The 19,993-nt window shown below is 43.9% G+C and overlaps 1 protein-coding gene across 1 annotated transcript; it reads right to left on the reverse strand.

Annotated features, from left to right (window-relative positions):
• Positions 1-1,518: 1,518 nt before the first annotated feature.
• GJB2 (gap junction protein beta 2) lies at positions 1,519-6,542 on the reverse strand. The gene is made up of 2 exons (XM_040057267.2): positions 6,404-6,542; positions 1,519-4,203 (listed from the first exon to the last, which is right to left on the reverse strand). The coding sequence occupies exon 2, from the start codon at positions 4,179-4,181 to the stop codon at positions 3,504-3,506; it is 678 nt and encodes a 225-aa protein (XP_039913201.1). The 5' UTR covers positions 4,182-4,203; positions 6,404-6,542; the 3' UTR covers positions 1,519-3,503.
• Positions 6,543-19,993: the final 13,451 nt, after the last annotated feature.

The following is a 19,993-nucleotide window of genomic DNA, read 5'->3' on the forward strand; positions in this document are numbered from 1 at the left end:
ATTTTCAGGTGAGGAAATTACAATTAGAGGGGAAAAAAACCAAAACCAAAAACAAACCAAACAAACAAACCAACCAAAAAAACCCAAATTAATTTTCACCACGTTTAGTTTCTAGAAAAGTGCTCTTAGCTGCTCCTTAATGCTGCAGTACACTTTTTATAAAATAAAGCAGCTTTTGGCAGAGTTGCTGTTTGGAATTGAACCTCCATAGTACAGGAGTGTACTTCTCTGTACAGACCATGTAATTTGTCTTTTACATTTGTCCTATCAGCTATAAAATAACACATTGGCTTATAATAACTGTAAACAACAGAAGGATATTTTTATTTTTGTCCAAGAAAACCTTTAATAAAGGTTTATATCTCTATATCCAAAAGTCATAAATACAGAAGATCTATACTTCTGATTTCTTTTTAAAACAGTCTTTCTCCCAAGGTAGTTAGGATTTTTTCTCTGTCTGGGTCCATGAGTTACCAATGAAGTTTGCTTCCCCTCATCTCCCTACTCTTCTGATAAACATGTTTGTAGTTTGCTCCATTCAAGGTTTTGGATGGAAGTTTAACCTGATTGAGTCAATGGTGATTTTTCTTTGCAATTTCAGTCCAAGAATAATTTCAGCCGGTCCCATTCTTACGTTCTGATACCACATTATTAGGCACTTTACGTCCTGGCTATACTGGACACTGAACAATGAGGAATCAGCCTCTCTTACAGAAATGACCTTGGATTTGCTGCTTAAGTTTTCAACATGCTTTACAATCTTTATTCTGAGGAAAGCCTAGGAACCAAGTACTGGAAATGCAGACACTACTAGTGCATTTCAGGAAAGAAAACACACAATTTCAACCCAGCAATATATTTTAATCTGTATGAAATCTATCTGTAGAAGGTCAGCTATGCAATGTGGCACATGCAGAAATAGGTGCAATTCCCATGTTCCTATAAAGTATCTGATTTTTTGTTACATACAAAGCAGCTATTCAGTTAAATTAAATATACACAGATCTCAGAGTTATCATGGCCTGATGCTGCAGTTCTGGATCAAAGCCCTCTCTTGGCTACATCCAAACAATTTCCCCAGTTCTATCTTTTTTTTTTTTCTGTCTGATAATCTGGTTGCCAAACTGCTAGTTGAAGATAACTTCATAGTGTTAGTGTTAACAGTTTTGGCGTGTCTCATTCCAAGTTCCAGCTAAATTCAAAGGTAGGCAGCAAAATCAAACTCTTTCCCTATGAAGCTGGTTAAGTTTATCCCCGGCCTTTTCCAGCTGCAAGGCTGTCTGAAGCAGCATATTTGATTTCAAGTGGAGCACATATGTGACCTTCCACTCTGAGCTCAGGAAACCTCAGGGTAACAGGCAGTGTAATCAATGGAAAACACCAACCTGCAGCAGAAGGCTAAATTCCTTACACTAGCCCTTGGCTACTGAGTATAGTATTGGTGCATGCATTTTCCACTATGGTAAATAGATTTTCATTAGACGCATTAGGTAACACACAGCACATACAAGCAATACAGAAAACAGCCACCACAGAAGTGCTTTAATTATAATTTCAGAAAAAAAAATCTTGTTACAAAAGAAATGTAATACTAGAGCACTGGGACTAGTTTGCTCTCTTCATACTTGTACATGGAACAATGCAGGAACTCTCTCGAGCACAAACCTGATACGTGACAAACTGTGTCCTTTGGAATTGAATTAAGGATGTTTCCACAGTCCAAGTTTCCAGTCCAGCTCATTATCAATGACCTTCTCTTTTTTTAATTTTTTTTTAAATGGTTCTGAGGATGGTGTTTTTATAGTTTTCTTGCTTTCCTCTTAGATGACAGATTTCCATCTGCAGTCAAGTTGTAACACTTGTAGCTCACAAGCAAGGGAAGCCTGTTTATGCTCCACTTTCAGGGCACAGTGAAGGGTCATTAGTCTTAATTCATGCAGCTTCGTTGTTTACTCCAACAGTGAGAAATTTAAATGTGCAGTAAAAGATGAATGCACACAGAGAAGCCAAGATTGCTCTCATTCATTCTGGGGAAAAGCCAGTTATTAAAGCTAAGGAGGAGAAACAGACAGATTTCTAGAAGTGGGTTCAATGGGCAGGCACTTGGAAGATAAACTGTGCTGCCCTAAGTGCCATATTCTGCCCATTACAGGCATAAAGCATCTTTCAAGACTACTCTGAGACAAGACCAGATTGACTCATATAGTACTTCAAATTAGTAATATAGAATTTACAGCACAGCAGTGTGAACTTAAAGAAGAATATCAAGTTCCTCCTCATTTCTGATTGAGTCCCTTTGCTATTTTAGCTCTGCAAGATGTCTGTAATTCCTGCCAGACCAACTCTAAGAAAAGGAATGGTGATTTAATCTCACAATGTGGAATATCAGAGAGATTGGGAGTGGTTTGCTCAACTCATTTGAAAACAGGGAGGTTTTATGAAGAAAAGATGATAGAAAAAAAAAGGAGCAATGGAAAGAGCACTGGATATCATGCTGTAAGTTGAAGCAATTCTTTTGGATAACCAACAGAACTAAAAGGCTTTTTTTCCTTGGTTTTTATTGGGAAAAAAAAAAAAAAAAAGTTTTAGAAGTATACAGCTGAGTGAGGAACAGCCAGGTGGTAAAACATCTCTTCATCAGATAAAGTCTACTGTACTGAGATTCTTTACAAGGTACCGGGGGAGAACAAGAGAAGGAGGAAGACAGTTGCACACCCTCCACCCTCCCAGAGGTGACAGTCCTTTTTTCATCTGATCAAGAGAATGAAAAATGAACTTCATTCCTCCCACTGCTGTAGTCTCTGTGACTGTGGGGAGGCAGCATTGATCTAATGGCATTCACAGGCAGTTGAGACTGGCCACCCCTAACCCTTAAGGAAATGCTTCTCAGTGCAGGCAGGAAAATGAGGGGAAAAAAAAAAAAAAAAGGCATGCTGGTACCCAGCAAAGCTGATATCATGCACTGCCAGAGTATCTGTGTTCCTACACCATTTTCTTGCTCTCCAGATTACTTACAGAAGACACCTAATATAAACAAAATCACCTCCCTGTCTTCCTTCTCAAAAGCTGTGATGTGCCAAAAAAAAAAATCCTTTACCCCACTTCTAACTAAAAGCCTTTGACATTGTTTTGCCTCTGAGCCAACACAGCGTGTTTGTGATTCCTGGATCTCCTCTGGGCACTAGAGCCTTCCCTGGTCCTTTCCACTCCCACTGTTTGAAGAGTTAACTGTCCCAACAATAGGATCCCAGCAATAGGCACACTTGGAGAAGCTGGTTCCAGAAGGCTGCTCTCTCTAATTGTGGATGCAGGAATACTGAATTAGCTTAGGATCTTTAAAACCTGCTTCAGCATCAGCTTCCCAGAGAGCCAATCGGTTTTACAACACATAAGAATATTCTTTTTTATCCTTTTCCTTGAGTGTGAAAATATTGTTTATTGTTTTCTTACACCTAAGAAAGTTTAAGGGAAATGGAGAGCCAGTAAATCCTGAAACTGAGGACTTATTTCAAAACTGTTGTTTTCCTGGATCCTTTCATGCAAATTTTTATCACTAGGTAGCACAACTCAGCCAGATTCAACATCATGCAGATCCCAGATACAGCAAGCATGAAAATAGTAAATGTGGTTTTCTCAGTGGGCCGAGACACAAAGCAATCCACAATGTTGGGGCAGGGCCAAGCGCTGCACTTCACCAGGCGGGGCATCTGGTAGCCATCGTACATGTAATAGAACACGTACATGAAGACGGCTTCAAAGACGATCCTGAAGAAGATGCTGCTGGTGTACGTCCACCACAAGGGGCCCCGAATGTGAATCTTTTCATTTTTTAGCTCTTCAATATCAATTTTCTCGCCGTTTCTGAACCGTCTTTTCTTCTCATGCCTCCTGTAAGCCACGTGCATGGCCACCAGCAGCGCAGGTGTGGAGACAAAGATCAGCTGCAGGGCCCAGAGTCTGATGTGAGAGATGGGGAAAAACTGATCGTAGCAAACATTTTTGCAGCCAGGCTGAAGTGTGTTGCAGACAAAATCTTGTTGTTCATCTCCCCAGACCCTCTCTGCAGCCACAACCAGGATCATGATGCGGAAGATGAAGAGGACTGTGAGCCATATCTTCCCGATACTGGTGGAGTGCTTATTCACACCTCCTAAAACAGCCTGCAGAGTTCCCCAGTCCATCTTCTTTTCTGTGTCCTTTTACCTGCAGGATGACACAATACACACAATGGTCACTTTTCAAACTGTGAAAAATCAACCCTAGAGCTGTGAAAAAGAGAACTTCCTAACAGTCTTTCCAGAGCCATAGGCAAGTGTAAATCACTTTCATTTAAGTCATCCATTTATGGATTCAAACAACTTATTAAACTCTCTCCTTCCATCAGTTCATGATGGGACAAGCATACCTCAGTGTATTTCTCAACAAGACTTTGGGCAGGAAATAAGTACATCTTAATACAGTTCCTCCGTACATCCTCATGCTCTCCTTGCCTGTCTGTGGTTGACCCTGTTCAGTGTTTTGCCTTTCAGTGTACTTCCCAAAGCAATAGAAATTACTATCATTGCATGAGTTAAGCTTCATCTAGACAAATTAGAGACTTCTCTAGCGTTTTTATACAGGATTTCTTTGACAGCACCATAGCCCTAGAAGGCTGAGCTGCTTTCTTTGTCCCAGAGGTACTACTTGGTCTTCTTCAGCAGAAATCCTTTTTCCACCCAGACACCTCCAGCAGGCCTCCAAGGCTTTCTGTTGCAGCTCAGACAAGGCCCTTAATCTCAAAAGTACAACGTTTGATTTTGCCAGCACTGGTGAGAAGCCTCAAGCCATCTGTCAGGCCTGCGTGCTTGTATAGCATAAACCAGCAGGCAAAGGCAGATAGAGCAGAGCCTGCCTTTCCACATTCATTGCTATGTCATCCAAAAAAGGAGGCAATCAGAGCCATAGAGCTGAGAAGAAAAAGCCCTCAGCTAAAGATCTTATGTTGATTTTCTAGATGGTATCACAGTCCAGCAGAATACAAAAAGTCAAACATCAGAGAAGTTCAATTTCAGCTTTCCTCCTACTCTTAAAAACTAAAATCCGTATTCTTCGCCCTTTGGAAAGTAAGTTTTACTGAAGCTCAGACTTCAGTCTCAGGGCTCAGCTTTCACTGATTGCAGTCATTTGGAAACCATCGCTGAATTGGACAAAACACATTGAAACCTGAGCTGGGAACCTGCATAGCTGGTCCATCATCTCTCAGGCTGGATTGGGAGAGCCACACAGGCCATGGATAAGAGCTCGATCTCCTCTTGGTGCTGTCTGTGCGTTGCAGGGAGAGCGTGGTACCTTGCAACGTGATATCGACCGAAGTTTACAAAAATCTCTCATTCTCACAAAGCAGAGAGGGGAAAAAAAGAGAACTTTTTACCCTGGTGTAGTTCCATCCCAACCAAAGGACAAACGTGCCCCAACACATACCCTTGGTACGAGAGCCTAGCTTGCGCGGACAAGCCTGGAGGCAAGAGGGAGAGGTCAGATTTACTGTGATGCAGGAAGGTGAAATTGGGTAAGGCAAAAAAGAAAACAACTTCGAGGACATGGCAGGAATTCCTGAGACTTCTCAGGCTTTGTCTCTGCTGAAACTGGCACCGTTTCATGCAATGTTGTACACTGACCTAAGCTGCAGGCTATGAGGAGGTAGCTGCATCGTTCTGGTAAGTTTCCTCATGTCTGTTGCATAGTCATTAAAATAAAGTCAATGAGACTTTCACGAGAGGCTAATCAGAACTGAAGGAAAGTCCGGGAAGTGCACGTCGCTGAGCTGAACAGCCTGGGCTTCAACGCCGTCTCACACTGCAGTTCTGAACCAAGGCTGCAAGTTTTGTGGGGGGAGAAAACTTTTCTCCCTCTCACCTGCCACTACCAAAACACTGCAATCGGCTATTAGGGAGCCCACATACCCGGGCGCCCAACTTGCCAACCAAGATACCATTATTGAAAACCACTCCAAATCGCTACTCTGGCGTTAGTAGTTTCTCCCTCCTTCCACGCCGACCTTTATCTCGCCGAGGTCCAGCGCGGCTGCGAGCCCTCAGCGGAGGGAAGCGGCAGGATTGCCGTCCGCTCCTGTCGGCGGGCACCGTCGGCGAACAGCGGGTTCGGCTCGGGGGCCCGACGGCTCCTCCCGGGACGGGCTGGCGGCCAGCCGCACTCACCTCCCCGGCCCCGGGCTCACGGCCCCCGCCCGAGCTCGGCTTGCCCGGGGTCCGGGCTGCGGCGTGGCTGCCCCAGACCCGCCGGGACGGCCCCGACACGAGCCCCACCCTGGCACCCGCTCGGAGGGGCGCACAGCCTGATCCCAGCCTGCGTCTCGATCCCGATCCCACCGCTGCGGCACGCGGGAGCCGCTCCGCATCCTCACCTGGGCAGGAACACGAGGAAGCCGCTCCGGACCCTGGGCTGGCACGGCTGGGCAGGACACGCGGGACGCGACAGCCGCCCCGCGCCGCTCCGCTCCCAGGTCCGCTGGCGCCTCTGGAGCGGGCTGCCGTGGCCTCTCCGGCCCCGAGTTTTAAGGTTCCCCCCCGTTCACCTGCCGCCGCTTTAAACCCGCCCCCGCCCGCCCCCGCTCCTCCCGCCGCCCGCGGAGGCGGTGGCGGGAACCCGGGGCCGGGCCGGGCCGAGCAGAGCCGCGGGGCTGAGCCGCCGCCGCCAGCGCTGGGCTCTGCCGTGCCCGTGGGGCGGGAGCTGCTCCGGACGCAGCGGGACTGGGGACAGCCGGACTGGGCACCGTGCCCCCCGCGGGAGCGCCCTCGGCTTCGCCCGAGATGTCCGTGAGCACCGGCTCGGGCGGAGCGGAGCCAGTACCCTGCAAATACGGCCCGGCGCCGGGATCGAATCCCATGTCCCGGAGGGAAATCAGTCCCGCGGGACGCTCCGAAACTGCCCCTCAGCCGTGGCAGCCGGAGAAAATCGTCACCTTGAGAAAGTTCGGACACCGGTCAGATAAAGCACAGCTCCCATAGACTTTCTCAAGGGTGAGGCAGGGCTAGAGAAGGAAACCTCAGAGATCTTCTTAGAAGGCCTGAGTTTGGAAGACAAGAAATAGGTAAACTATCTAATGAATTGATAATAAAAATTGATCTGGGTAGCCAGATGTAGGGATAACAAAGGCATCAGGCAGCTAAGGGCAGGATAGAAGTAAGTTGCTTGGTTTTCCTTTGAAAAGGAATTCCTCATTAGGGATGCACAGCCTTGATTTCACTGCTGCTGCGCAAAAGGAGTTGGGGTTAAAGTTGGTCTTGTGAGAGAAAGTAATCTAGCAGGAAGTATAAAGAGTGACTCAAATCTGAGTTACTTGCCATGTAAAGATCTGTCACTAGGTGTTATTTGTCTGGTGATTGAGCTCTGTTGTCCACAATTAAACAACAACAACAAAAAGTTTCTTCTTATTATAGTACACATTAAGCCCCATCTTTAAGGAAAGGTTTTGTGGGCAAAGCCCAAGCCAGCCAGGCATGAAATCACTTGCATCAGCACTAGAAACACTTAACCTTGGCTTTGCTTGTAACATGTGAAGTACACCAAGTGTTGCTCTCAGGCTCAGGTTTGCCGCATACGGTCTGCACTTCACCCAAACCATCCAGCCAAGTATGACTTCTATTAAATGATGCTTGATTACAACTTAGTAAAGAGTCTTGGCTTTTCAAAACACTGACAAAAATTCTTACCAAAAAATGAATGCTGTGTTAAAAAGGATGTGTAGGAAAAATGGTTTTTTTTTTTTCTGAGTATATAATGTACTGCTGAAAATACTGTTTGTTACTGTATATTGAAACAAAGTTCTGTATGTTACACTTAGTACTGAGCCTAGTTTTGTGACATGTGTCTGGAAGTAGAAATGCTTTCATCCGTAGGGACTTGAATACAATTTAAACTTTATCTAGTAATTTGTGTAGATAAGAATTACTAGAAACTCGAACTTGTGTATGTATCTGCAAAATTACAAATTAATTTGGCTTTGCTCTCAAAGGTTTAGAAAATTAAGCTGGACTTCACAGAATATTCTGAGTTGGAAGGGACTCACAAGGATCATCAATTCCAACTCTGGCCCCGCACAGGACACCCCAGTCACATCATGTGCCTGAGCACACTGTCCAAATACTTCTTAAACTCTGTCAGGCTGGCGCTGTAACCACTTCCCTGGGGGGCCTGTTCCAGTGCTCAAACACCCTCTGGGTGAAAAACCTTTTCCAAATATCCAGTCTAAACCTCCCTTGATACAACTCAAGGCCATTCCCTTGGGTTCTGCTCTGGTCACCACAGAGCAGAGGTCAGTGCCTGTCCCTCCTCTTCCCCTCACAAGGAAGCTGCAGACTGCACTGAGGTCTGCCCTCAGTTTCCTCCAGGCTGAACACACCGAGTGACCTCAGCCACTCCTCATATGGTTTCCCCTCTAGATCCTTCACCATCATCATTGCTCTCCTTTGGACACTCTCCAAGAGTTCCATATCTTTCTTACATTGTGGCACCCAGAACTGCCCCAGCACTGGAGGTGAGGCTGCCCCAGCTCAGAGCAGAGCAGGACAATCCCCTCCCTTGCCTGGCTGGCCATGCTGTGCCTGATGTCCCCAGGACAGGGTTGGCTCTCCTGGCTGCCAGGGCACTGCTGCATCATGTTCAATTGGCCACAGACCAGGACCCCCAGGACCCTTTGTGCTGCTCTGCAGCACCTCATTCCCCAGTCTGTCTGTACATCCAGGGCTGAACCATCCCAGGTGCAGAACCCAGCAATTTCCCTTCTTGAGCTTCATCTGGTTGATGATTGCACAGCCTCTGATCTTTCCAGGTCTCTGCAGGGCCTCTCCGCCCTCAGGGGAGTCAATTGCTCCTCACAATTTGCTATCATTGGTGAACTTATTGTATCTTCGAGTCCTGCATCCAGGTAATTAATGAAGATGTTGAAGAGCACAGGGCAGAGGATGGAGCCCTGTGGAACCCCAGTAGTGACAGGTCACCAGTCCGGTGTCACCCCATTCCGTGGAACCCTTTGTGCCCAACCCATGAACCACTTGCTTACCATGTTTCCATGATGTGTTTATCCAGTTGTGTGGTGGACATTTTGTCCAGAAGGGCACTGTGAGAGTATTAAAAGCTTCACTGAAATCTAATATCTTTAAATACTCTAAAAAGAAAGATCTTGAATAGTTAACTAGGTTTTATGAAATGATACATAGTAATTGTAAATGCTTGGAAGAAATTCGAAGCTCGTGTTGCTCAGTACTGCCACAGTGTTTTCATTTACAACCAAGCAAATGCCATGTGAAAACTTAGTGCTATTTTTAGTTTCCTTGATTTTTGTTTGCTTGTTCATGTATGTAATGCTTTATTTGGGAAGGAGAGGGAAATTCTAGCAAGGAATTCTGACTGACCATAAATGCAGGGTTGCAGGCTTGTTGCATACACTTTTCTTAACACCTATCTCATTGGCAGGAGGTGCAAGAGACAAGTTTTAACAACTCTGAAATCTGTAAGGAAGGGGTAGCATTGAAGCTGGTGAATGTACCAAGTATACACGAAACATTGTTTCTTGTGGGTCATAAAGTAATGCGGAAATAAAAACTTTATAAAAATAGGAAGATAAATACTGTTGTAACTTCCTCAATTCAGAAACAGGTTCTAGTTTATCTCAGGATTGCAGAAATCTTGGCATCATCTCCCGGTAATGCCCTATGGCTTTCCAAAGACTGTGTCTTCCTCTCTGCATTCAACAGCCCCCAGGCACCTCCAGAGGCTCTGTCTGGATCTATACTTTTAATAATTTTAATACCACTTGTTTTACTCTCTGCTTTGCCTATGTTTTGATCTCACCTCTATATGGCTTATATAAATATGTAATATTTATCCCATAAATATACATATATAAATCCACATGATCCTGGAGTAATTAACTCAATAGCTTAATTATGTGTGGTGAAAGAGAAAAAAAAAATCATTTCCTGAAATCTTGCTCTTAGATAATTTCGTGGGACATTCCTGAGTCCTCACCATTGGGAGTAATAGCTAATTGTCTTTCCCTGTTCGTGCATAAACTTCTGTCACATCCTTTCTCCATCCTTTTTATTCTGCACTGAAAGGCCTAATTTATTGAAGCTCCATGCAGGAGGTATCATGTATCTTTATTATTCTCATCACAACCTGTGATGTATTTTTACCAGAGCAGTCCAAGTACCTGTGCAGTTTATAAATTCACAGGGCAATGCTTCCTATGGCATTCAACATAATTTTCTAGTAACTCCTATTTACTTGTTTTCATTTTTCAGATACATTATAGCAATAAGTTGATTTTTTTTATAGTCAGTACAAGATTCTTTCCCATGCATATTAGAAATTAGAACAGTATCTCCTGAGGTACATATATGCCCATACTCTTGAATAGGTGTATTTCGAATTAATTTTCACACCGTGTTTGCATCAGCAGATGCCCAGGTTCACTTGCAATTTTATTATCTTGTTACACTGGATAAGATCTGCTGTTCCTCATGGTCAGGTTTAGTTTTAACTTCCACAAAGCACTGCTTTTATAATTCACAAAGATTTTGATTTTTGCTGATTCATATGTGTAGCAACCCCCTTATTCACCACTTTTGCTTCAAATGAGGCTCTTTCAACACCTAGCAGCTTACTCACAACTTGTCTTGCACAATTGTCATTAATCAACTGGAAATGCAGCTATAGACTCAGATCGCACTTTGGAAATAGTTTTCAATTCTTTGAGGTTGGATTAAATCACCCTAAAACAACATGTTACACCTGGCATTTTTGCACTAACATCAGCAATAAAAGCGCCTTCCCAGTTCACTCAGCATGTGTAACCAGTTTGCCTCTGTTGTTCAAACACTCATTTTAGTCATTATACGACCAAAAATACCATGCTTGCTTAGCCCTTTAGCAAAAAAATATGTCTCCTTCGATATCTTTTAATGTATATTAGTGTCTGAAATAGGTACCCAGTCATTTTTATTATGTCCACTTTAATTGCCCTCCCAGCCTTTTAAAAAATAAGCTTTTTTAATAGAAAAATGCCTGAAGGGCTTTTGGCAAGGTCTGGCTAATACAACTACATGGCTGTAGGAGCTCAAATCCATAAAGCCACAGCTTCCATGTCCATTACACCACACTGAATTCTTGAAGCTTACGGAGCCATCATGTTGGGTACAACTCTGCCTCCTCCCTCCCCACACAGAAGCAATGGGCTCATGTGTCATTCTCAAGGAACAAAGAGCAAACTTTCATTGCTTGACATAAATACTTTATTACTTTTTCATCTTTCAGCCTTTTTTTTTTAACAGTAAAATGTTAATGTGATAAAAATACCGCTGTGGTTTATGCTGTCGGAGGAGGGTCAGGGATTGAGAGGCCGCTCTGTGTGTGAAAACAGCGCTCAGTGTGATGGAAGCACTCAGCTTGATGTCAGGGCTGCAGAGATGCTGGTTTATAGCAATGTTGCTGCAGGTGACTCTCAGCTCTCTGGCCACTGGCATCAATCTCGTGATCATTACAATCTCCGCTGGACAAAGCTTAAGACCCCTGACAAAAGAAGGCAGCACACAAGACATCGACCTTCTTTTATGTTTGCTGGCTAGTTCAAACAATTCAGAAGGCTTCTGGAGAGGGGCACACCACCTGGTTTACTTCTCTGAGTAAGAGCTGTCTTCCAGAAGTTCCTCAAAATCATCTTTCAAATTTATTTCATAAAGCAGCATGGGTTCTTGCCTTTTCTCTTGGCTGTGCAGGATAACAAGGAAGTTAAGCGGGTTTCATCATTTCTCCAGCTGTAGAGGACACTTTAACACAACACTTAACTTACACATTTTGAAGTGTCAATAGCTGCCCCATCCTTTGTTTCAACCCCCTGTGGCAACCGGAATTTTCTTTATAGCAGCTGTTTGCCTTTCCTCCCTAATTAGAATAGAATGCTTCCCTGAACTTCCCAGGTCTTTAGTCCGAGCCCTGCAGCTGCAGAGACACCTTCACAGGGCAGCGCCTGGCCCCTCAGGGGCGCAGCTCGCCTCGCAGCGTCGGGGTCTCCACTGCCCTCATCCTCACAGCCCCTGGCCCCGCTTGGGCACAAAGTCGGTGGGTAGGACCCCTGTTTCCTCCCCGCTGCAAAAAAAAACAAAACAAAACAAACAAACAAACAAAAACCGCAAACCAAATGAAAAACAACAACAACAAATTGTGGTACGGTGGGGAGTTTCGTGTGGGAGAGCGACACCTTTTCACAGCCGGGGTCCCAAAGATGTACCGTAAGGCCAGGAACGGGCAGAGCAGGGTCTGTAAAGGAGCTTTGTGATTTTCTTTGCGTCTGGGGAGGTGCTTTCCACTGTCTCTCAGAAACAATCTCTCCCCAAAGAGGAGGGGTGTAGGGCACAGCCAGAGCTAGGGGCAGACTTCGCGTTTGACCAATACCCACCCTTTGCCATGCACATTCCAGCAGCAGTAGAGTTCAGGCAAACTTCTCAGGTTTGCGAGGAGCACTTTTAATCTTTGATGCTTCTCTGAGGGGGTTTTGTCCTTCTCTGTCTCTCGGAGAACATAGAGAATAGAAGAAACCCGCATTAATTTACTTATTCACAGATAAGCCTGGGAAGAAGACAGTGAGAGATATCGGTGGCAAATACTCGAGGCAGGGGAGAGAAATTGTTAAAAGCTGGGATGATGGAGCTTTTACGGACAGCCATAAAAGCTGCTAAATACGGAGGGCAGTGCCAGTGAAGACTGAGGAGAGGCTGGATGCCAACAATGGGAAAAGATCTGACTGCACACCCCACAGGGAGAAGGGGAAGATGTGGGTGGGAAGTGTTGTGATTAAAACACACGGGATGGTGGGGAAGCAGGCAGTATCTGAGAACGATGTATGATTCCTCCACGGAGACTGGGCTGGATTCACATATTTTGCATTGTTTTAATTCAATTGGAATAAAGTACGTTCTCTTGTTCCTTTGGTCAATCTTCAAATCGTTGACTACGTGACTGAACCAGCAGTTTGCCAAGGTCTGAAATTCGTGTCCTGAATTAGAATAAAAACAAGAACAGGATGATTCAGTAACCATACCTGTGTATGCATCATATTAACCAAGTCATTTATTGCATGCAAATACATAATGGGAAACATTTCCTCTTGCTAAACTATTCAGAGATAAAGGAGTTGAACTGGGAGTTGAAAGGAGTTGGGAAGGAAGCGTCATGAGGAACTAAAGGGATTCAGCTGAAATCTCATGCTGTTAACAAGAAAAGCGATTACCATTAAAAAGAGCATTCCAAGCAAAAGCTACGGGCAAACTCCACCGACATGTTCCTCCAACAGATCCGTGCTGGGCTGTAGCTGTGCCCTGGAGGTCATGTGTCTGTGTGGTGCTCTCCGCCAGTGACAATCCCAGGGCCCTTTGGGTGCTGTCCCCATGCCCAGTGCAATTCCCTGGAGCAATGCCCATGAGAACATGCTTGTGAAACTGTCTGGGATGTATCCAGGCTGTGCCCTAGGATGTATGGACAAGTCAAATTCTCAAATGCCCACTCTCTGTTTTTTTCATTCTCCAAGTTTTCTTTATTCCCCACTTCAAAACATTTTTCCCGGCAATTCAACTACTTGTGAAACACCAGCCACACATCCCTTCAGATGGCTCCTTGGCATGTCAAAGCCAAGCAGCTGTCTCTTATTTTGTGGGTATCCAAGAGCAAGGGCTTCACTGCCACTAATGGTTAAAAATAAAATAAAATAAAATAAAATAAAATAAAATAAAATAAAATAAAATAAAATAAAATAAAATAAAATAAAATAAAATAAAATAACACATTGCAAGGGGGTTATGCACATAATTTAGAGAATGGTCAAAATCTGCTGACTTTCAGCAGCCATCTGTGTTCAGTGCAGAAGATTAAAAAAAAACAACACAGGGTGACAGAGTAAGATTGTTATGCTAATGGGGCAAAATCTGCAGCACCTGAAGAGCTCTTGGGCGCTGAAGCTGTGTGCAAAGCTGGCGCTGGTGCTCCTGTGCAGAGACAACATTAGGAGAGCTCCTGTCCTGACAGGAACCAGGCAGGCAGCTGCATGCTCAAGCTTGACTGCTGTTGGGCAATGGGCAACGATTTGGAGCTGTAAAGTTAAGAGAAATTAGGCAAGATGGTGAGGCTCTGCTTTGTACAGGAAATAATGAAGGAAGCTGAAGTAGGCTTCAGGAAGACTAGTTTGGCCAAGGGTCAGTAAGTAGTAAGTATGTAATAAAAAAAGATATACATCCAGGTCATACACCACCTTGTACCTAAGAGGGAAATGTTACCAGCAGAGTGGGGAGTGGTCAGCTTGCTGGAATGATTCTGCTGACCTGAAACAATCAGACACAAAACCAAACAGCAAAGTACACAAAAATGCTGTTGAGCTGAGGGCAGTTTCCTTTGTCAGAGGAAGGCAGATCATGCTTCTCTGGGGTTTGGGGGATGTGAGCTAGACTACAGCATAACATTGATGCTTAGAAGGACTCTTCTCAGTCCTGTGGTACGGACAAGCTCCAGACTAGCAGCACAAGTCTCAGATAGTGTATTTGGTATGTAAAACCTCAAAAATAAATGCATGAGTTAAGCCAGGGAAAATGTTAGATGCCTTGCTAGCATCAAAAATCCAACAAATAAACAACAACAACAAAAAATCCCAACAACTTTTTTACTCAAGTAATTATTCTGCAGGTGAATAAAATGTTCATGGGCCAGTGTAACCCTTTTCTTTCCCAAGTGTTTCTGGTTTGTTATGTTCCTTTCCTGCATTTTCTGTGGGTGATAAACAAATGTTAGGTATAAATAGAAGAACTTTTGATTTTTAAGGGCTGAGTAATGGTAAATGCTTGTAATTTATGACTCCTACTGATAGATTGGGATGAGAGTTGGAAATAACAACTAGGGACTGAACCAGTATTTCATTAAAGAGTCAATAATTTATGACAGCATAAACTATTATGAATAGTTAGAGGAAAGGTAAAGTGGTGGATTTGTATTCATCAGTTTCATAGTTCTTGTCTGTAACAGGTTGGGAAGGGATAAAGATATCGGCTCTTCCCCTGCTTTGTGCAATAAGAGGTGGAGAACACTTTGAACGTGACAGTATCCTTGGGGTGCAAAGGCTGCTGGTGAAGAAATTCCTGGAACTCTTGCCCCAGTAGTCTGAATTATCTGCTATTTTAGGCTCTCCCTAACATCCTTACAAACTTTACATGAGTTCTTCCCTGTCCTGACTTTTCTAATACCCCCTTTTCATTGCCCAAAGGACAGTGCATTTTCAGCCCTGTCACTCTCCCCAGTCTTTTTGCCAGCAGCTGCCACAGGCTGGAAAAACTGAGAACTTGTCTCACTTCTGTGTTCGTTTTTTTTTTTGGATACTGAGAAATCTCTGGTGTGTAGAATAGACTCAGAGACAAGAAAGGCGTTTGACTGTGTGGTGGAAGGTGACTTTTAAGCTCTTTGAGGAGACTTGTACTGGCAGATCTGAAAAGAAGGTAAGCTGCAAACTGCCAGAATGTTCCCTGAAAGATCTCAAGGACTTCTCTGCAGCTGCAGGTGCATTTTAACTACACAGAACCAGGGAAAGGAACTCAGGTAGTTATTACGTCTACATGTAGCTGAATCAGCGGGACTTGGAACAAGCCAAAGGGACTAGATCATTTAGGACTGGATCAGCAATTATTACTAAATTAATATGAGGAAGAAATCCTTGATTTCTGTCTCTAGAGGGTGGTGGAACCCCAGGAAGATAATGTTCCAAGTACCAGTGTCTCTCCTCCTTGCTTGTCACCATGCTGCTAACCACAGGAATCCCAGCAGATCCCACTGCAGAGATCTGTGGGAAGGGATCTTGTAGACATGGAAGGAACAGAGATATGATGCCAAGAAATTGCATAGAGCCACACAGCATCTCCTCAGAAAAGTCACTGAGCTTATTCCTAAGAAATGTAGGCATTCAGGATTATAAAAACTACAGGTAATCACAAGAAGTATCCCATTCAACCAGTACCCCAAAAGAAGGAAAACCAAATCCCTTTGGGTCAGGAGTGTTTCTAACTCTGCTCTTCATTTTATTCAAGTACACCATAAAGAGATCTGCTTCAGGCAGGGAAAGGCGGAAACCCAACAAAAACCACTGTCTTTTGCAGTGTTTACATTATCCATGTACTCTCAGTGCTTAAAATCTGGGACGAAGTCAAAGCTCCAGCTGAACAGGTGCTTGGTGCTTCCTGGCATAATTTACTAGGTCAGTAGATAATTTCTTTTGGTAAGAAATAATGTTTTGCCAGGTTGCTGCTCCTTATTTGAGATTCTTTCTCAGCATCATCACATTCCTGCTGCTAGGTGGTTTCTGTTTGAACTGACATTTTTACAAGTAAATGGTGGGTGTCAGAATAAACTGACCACGGGGGGAAAAAAAAATCTGTTCCTTTGTTATTTGACTACATTAAAGGGTAGCATTTTGAAAAAGAGGTTGGGGTTGCTTGAGGCTTGCTCAAGGGGAGGTGCCCAAACCCCACACATTGAGTGCATGCTGAGCTGTGTTAGTGGGGTCTTCCTTACCAGGGCCCCTTCTCTGTGCTAGGATACCCCGCCAAGAGATTCCCCAGTAAACTCCCAACACCTTAGGCAGACCCCTTCTGCCCCATGCTGCGGTGTCTGATCTCAGCAGCAGCCATGGGCTTGCCATCCCTTTGCTGCACACACCTCAATTCCTCTCTTCTCTCCAAGCTGTGTGTGCAGTCCCTTCTCAGTCTGGCACCGTGAAGGGCTGGGGTGTCTTTCGTGGTCAAGGCAGCACGGAGGAACCAGGTGTTGGGCTGTCTTGGCACACAGCTAAGTGTGCAAATGCAAAAAGCAGGGAAAGTTGCTCCACAAATACTTCGGGGTTTCAGAGAAAATGGAGAGGATGGGAAGAGGCAAATTTCAGTTCATGGTGACCCACAGGCCTGTGAGGTTCCAAACCAAAAAGAAACCAAGAGGTATTCACAGTGGAGCTCACCTCTTGGGACCAGTGTGGGGACGGAACACGGTGCTCCTGTTGGCATTTGGGCTGGCTAATGTCCTGAGTTGTGCAGGAAATGTCTGGACACTAGAAAAATGGGATTAAAACAACCTTACAGCAACTCTGTACATGTTTAGTTTATGGAAAAAGTGTAAAATAAATCAGGTCTAAACAACACCAGGTGTTTTACTGCTAGATATCTTATCATTATGGGTAGAGCATCAGGCACTGGTGCTCATAAATCACTTGCAGTAGTTTCTGTTATTTCAAAAGAGATGGAACCCATTGGGAATTATTTAGATTGATAGCATTTATGTGAAGCCACAAGGAAATTCCATTCAAGATCAGAACGTGCAGAGTTCTGATTCCCCCTGCCAGGGATTGCAATTGCTGTTGAAACACTTTATTTCCAAACTGCACCCCACAATCCCAGGTGAGATCATTCTTCCTTGTGTCAAGACATGTTGCATAGTTGTGCAGCCCATTGTACCTCCTGGGAATGGGTATTTTGCCTCTAAGTCAGCAAAATTCACATGCCTGTCTGTGACTTCAGAGACATGAAATCAAAAACATAAGGGCATAAAAAACAAGATTGTTCATGCCCTTTTAGCTATGCATAGCTCCAGCTGGCCCATTTAATTGTATTTGCATCTCTTTTTCCTTCGCTGTGACACTCAGTACACTTCCAGCACTAAGCAGTAATGTAACAGCACTGCCTGCTGATGTGAAAATCACAGCATGATCTCTAAAAATAGCTAAATTAATTATTATTTTTGCTTATTTGACATGTGCTATGACAGAGTTGTGTCTTCAGGAATAAAACAGCTTGTGCTCCCTTTGAAATTCCAGAGAGCAAAGGAAGAGATGGGGAAAGTCGTCTAAATCCTCTCCAATTAGGCCTAGAAGGTACTGGCCAGATTTCTGAAATCCACCACTTTCTGGAAAACATTACATTTCTACACCACAGCCCAGGACAGACAGTGAGGGCTTGTGAGCTGTGCCTGTGGTGGGGGAGGTACTCTCCCCTCTCTCTCCTGAGGTTAGATGGAGATGTGGGTTTGAACCTGCAGTCTAAAGGAACCACTTCGGGGGCAACATTTCAGTTCTGTAATAAATACAATAGACCAAATTCAATAAATCAAAATTTAGAATTTTATTTTGAGGCAAAATAACAGTCTCCGATAGCCACAGTTAAAAGGACAGCGTCGAACCCCGGGGTTTCGGTGCTGGGTGAACACGGTAACACACTCTGTCAGTCTGTCACCCCCCAAGTTCACATTTCTGGTCTGGGGCTGTCGACTTTTATACACTGGTTTGTGGAGAGAAAATCAGGATCCTAAGACTCCCTCTTCCAAGGGAGCTTCATTAGATATTCATGTTTGGGTTCTGGCGAGTTGAATGGATTTGAGCTGAAAAACAATGTCGTGATTGCTGTGTCCGGATACGGTGTAGAGCGTTAATGTAGGGCGGGGACAGATAAGATATCGATCTGATGTAATCATTCGGTCCTCCGGGTTCTCCATCTCCCTTTTCCATCCTTTTGTGTTCTCCTCTAACGATTCCTGGCAGAAGTTTTCTCATGTCCCTTTTCCTGTAATTCTTGGCATAGTTTTCTCATGTCCCTCCCGTGCAGTCTTTTAGCAAAAGAATTTTGCCCCTCTCCCTGCTGTTTCAGTCCCAGTTAACCCGTTGTGTACTCGATTAGAAATAAAACTTGCAGTTTACAGAGAACGAATTACATATTATAACATTTAACACGAATTAACTTTAGGACATATATCACAGTTCCCAGTGGTGTCCTCCACCCTCTGAAAATCATAAGTTAAACCCCAAAACAACAAATATTTGGGCTTTCGCTGTCAGTGTTGCTGGGCTTGGCTAGTGCTGAGAATTTGTTCAAATTGGTTTCACAGCACCGACAGCTTACCAAAATAAGCTAAAATAATGTATCCAAGCTTTAGATTAATTGAAGTATATCTACCACAGGAAATTTCCAGGAATTTATCAAGGTAAATGTAAAATTAATTTAGTTAATTAATGCAGCAGCCTTTCTGATATAGGAAATGCTCAAACAAGATCAGGTAGCCCTTATTCTTCAAGCATTCTTCAAGTCAAATACACCTCAAGTATGATCCAGGTGAATTTGATTCTGCTTCAGATTTGAAGATTGTGACATCTTATTTCTAATATTCACCTTTTTTCATTGGTTAGCAAGTGTGTAAAAAAAGTAACATTTCTTCCTATCTTTCTAACAAATCCATCAAGAAACAATGCATTTTCTGCTGGATTTTAACCATGTTTAGTAGCTGGCTATTCTTCAGTGGTCTATTGGATAATACCTCCCAGCTCTTTGGTGAATGATGCTGTAAAATACCAAAGCTGATAAAAGAAAAAGAAAAAGAAAAAGAAAAAGAAAAAGAAAAAGAAAAAGAAAAAGAAAAAGAAAAAGAAAAAGAAAAAGAAAAAAGAAAAAAGAATGGAGTGTTAGCTTGCTGAGGACTAATTTAAGCTGGTAATTGTGAGTGAACCAGGTGATGTCACAAGGTCATTCGGGCCGAGGACCCAATTAGCTGCATGTGTAGGTCGGTCCTCCAGAGGCTATGAAGTATTCCCTTTGGTTGGAGATTAGCTGGTAGGATGTCTTTGACTGCCAAAACCTTTGACAGCTAATCAGGGTTTCCCTACACAGTAATAAAGGGGTTAGATAGGTTTTGGGATGAGATCCAAGAAACTATTTAGGTACTTGATAGGATTTAAACAGATGTCAGACACCTACTCAGTTCAGAGCTGTAATAAAGGAAACCCCCATCCGGCTGCCACCCAGCCCTCCAGGCATTTAAATTCACTGGATGGCTTCCACTATCACCTGTAAATTCATCCACAACTCCTCTCTCTGGTTCACTGGAGGGGCCAGAGGGGTGGACAAGGGGTGTCTCTATGTAACCCCAT

Source organism: Hirundo rustica, chromosome 2, assembly GCF_015227805.2.
Source record: "Hirundo rustica isolate bHirRus1 chromosome 2, bHirRus1.pri.v3, whole genome shotgun sequence".
NCBI lineage: Eukaryota > Metazoa > Chordata > Aves > Passeriformes > Hirundinidae > Hirundo > Hirundo rustica.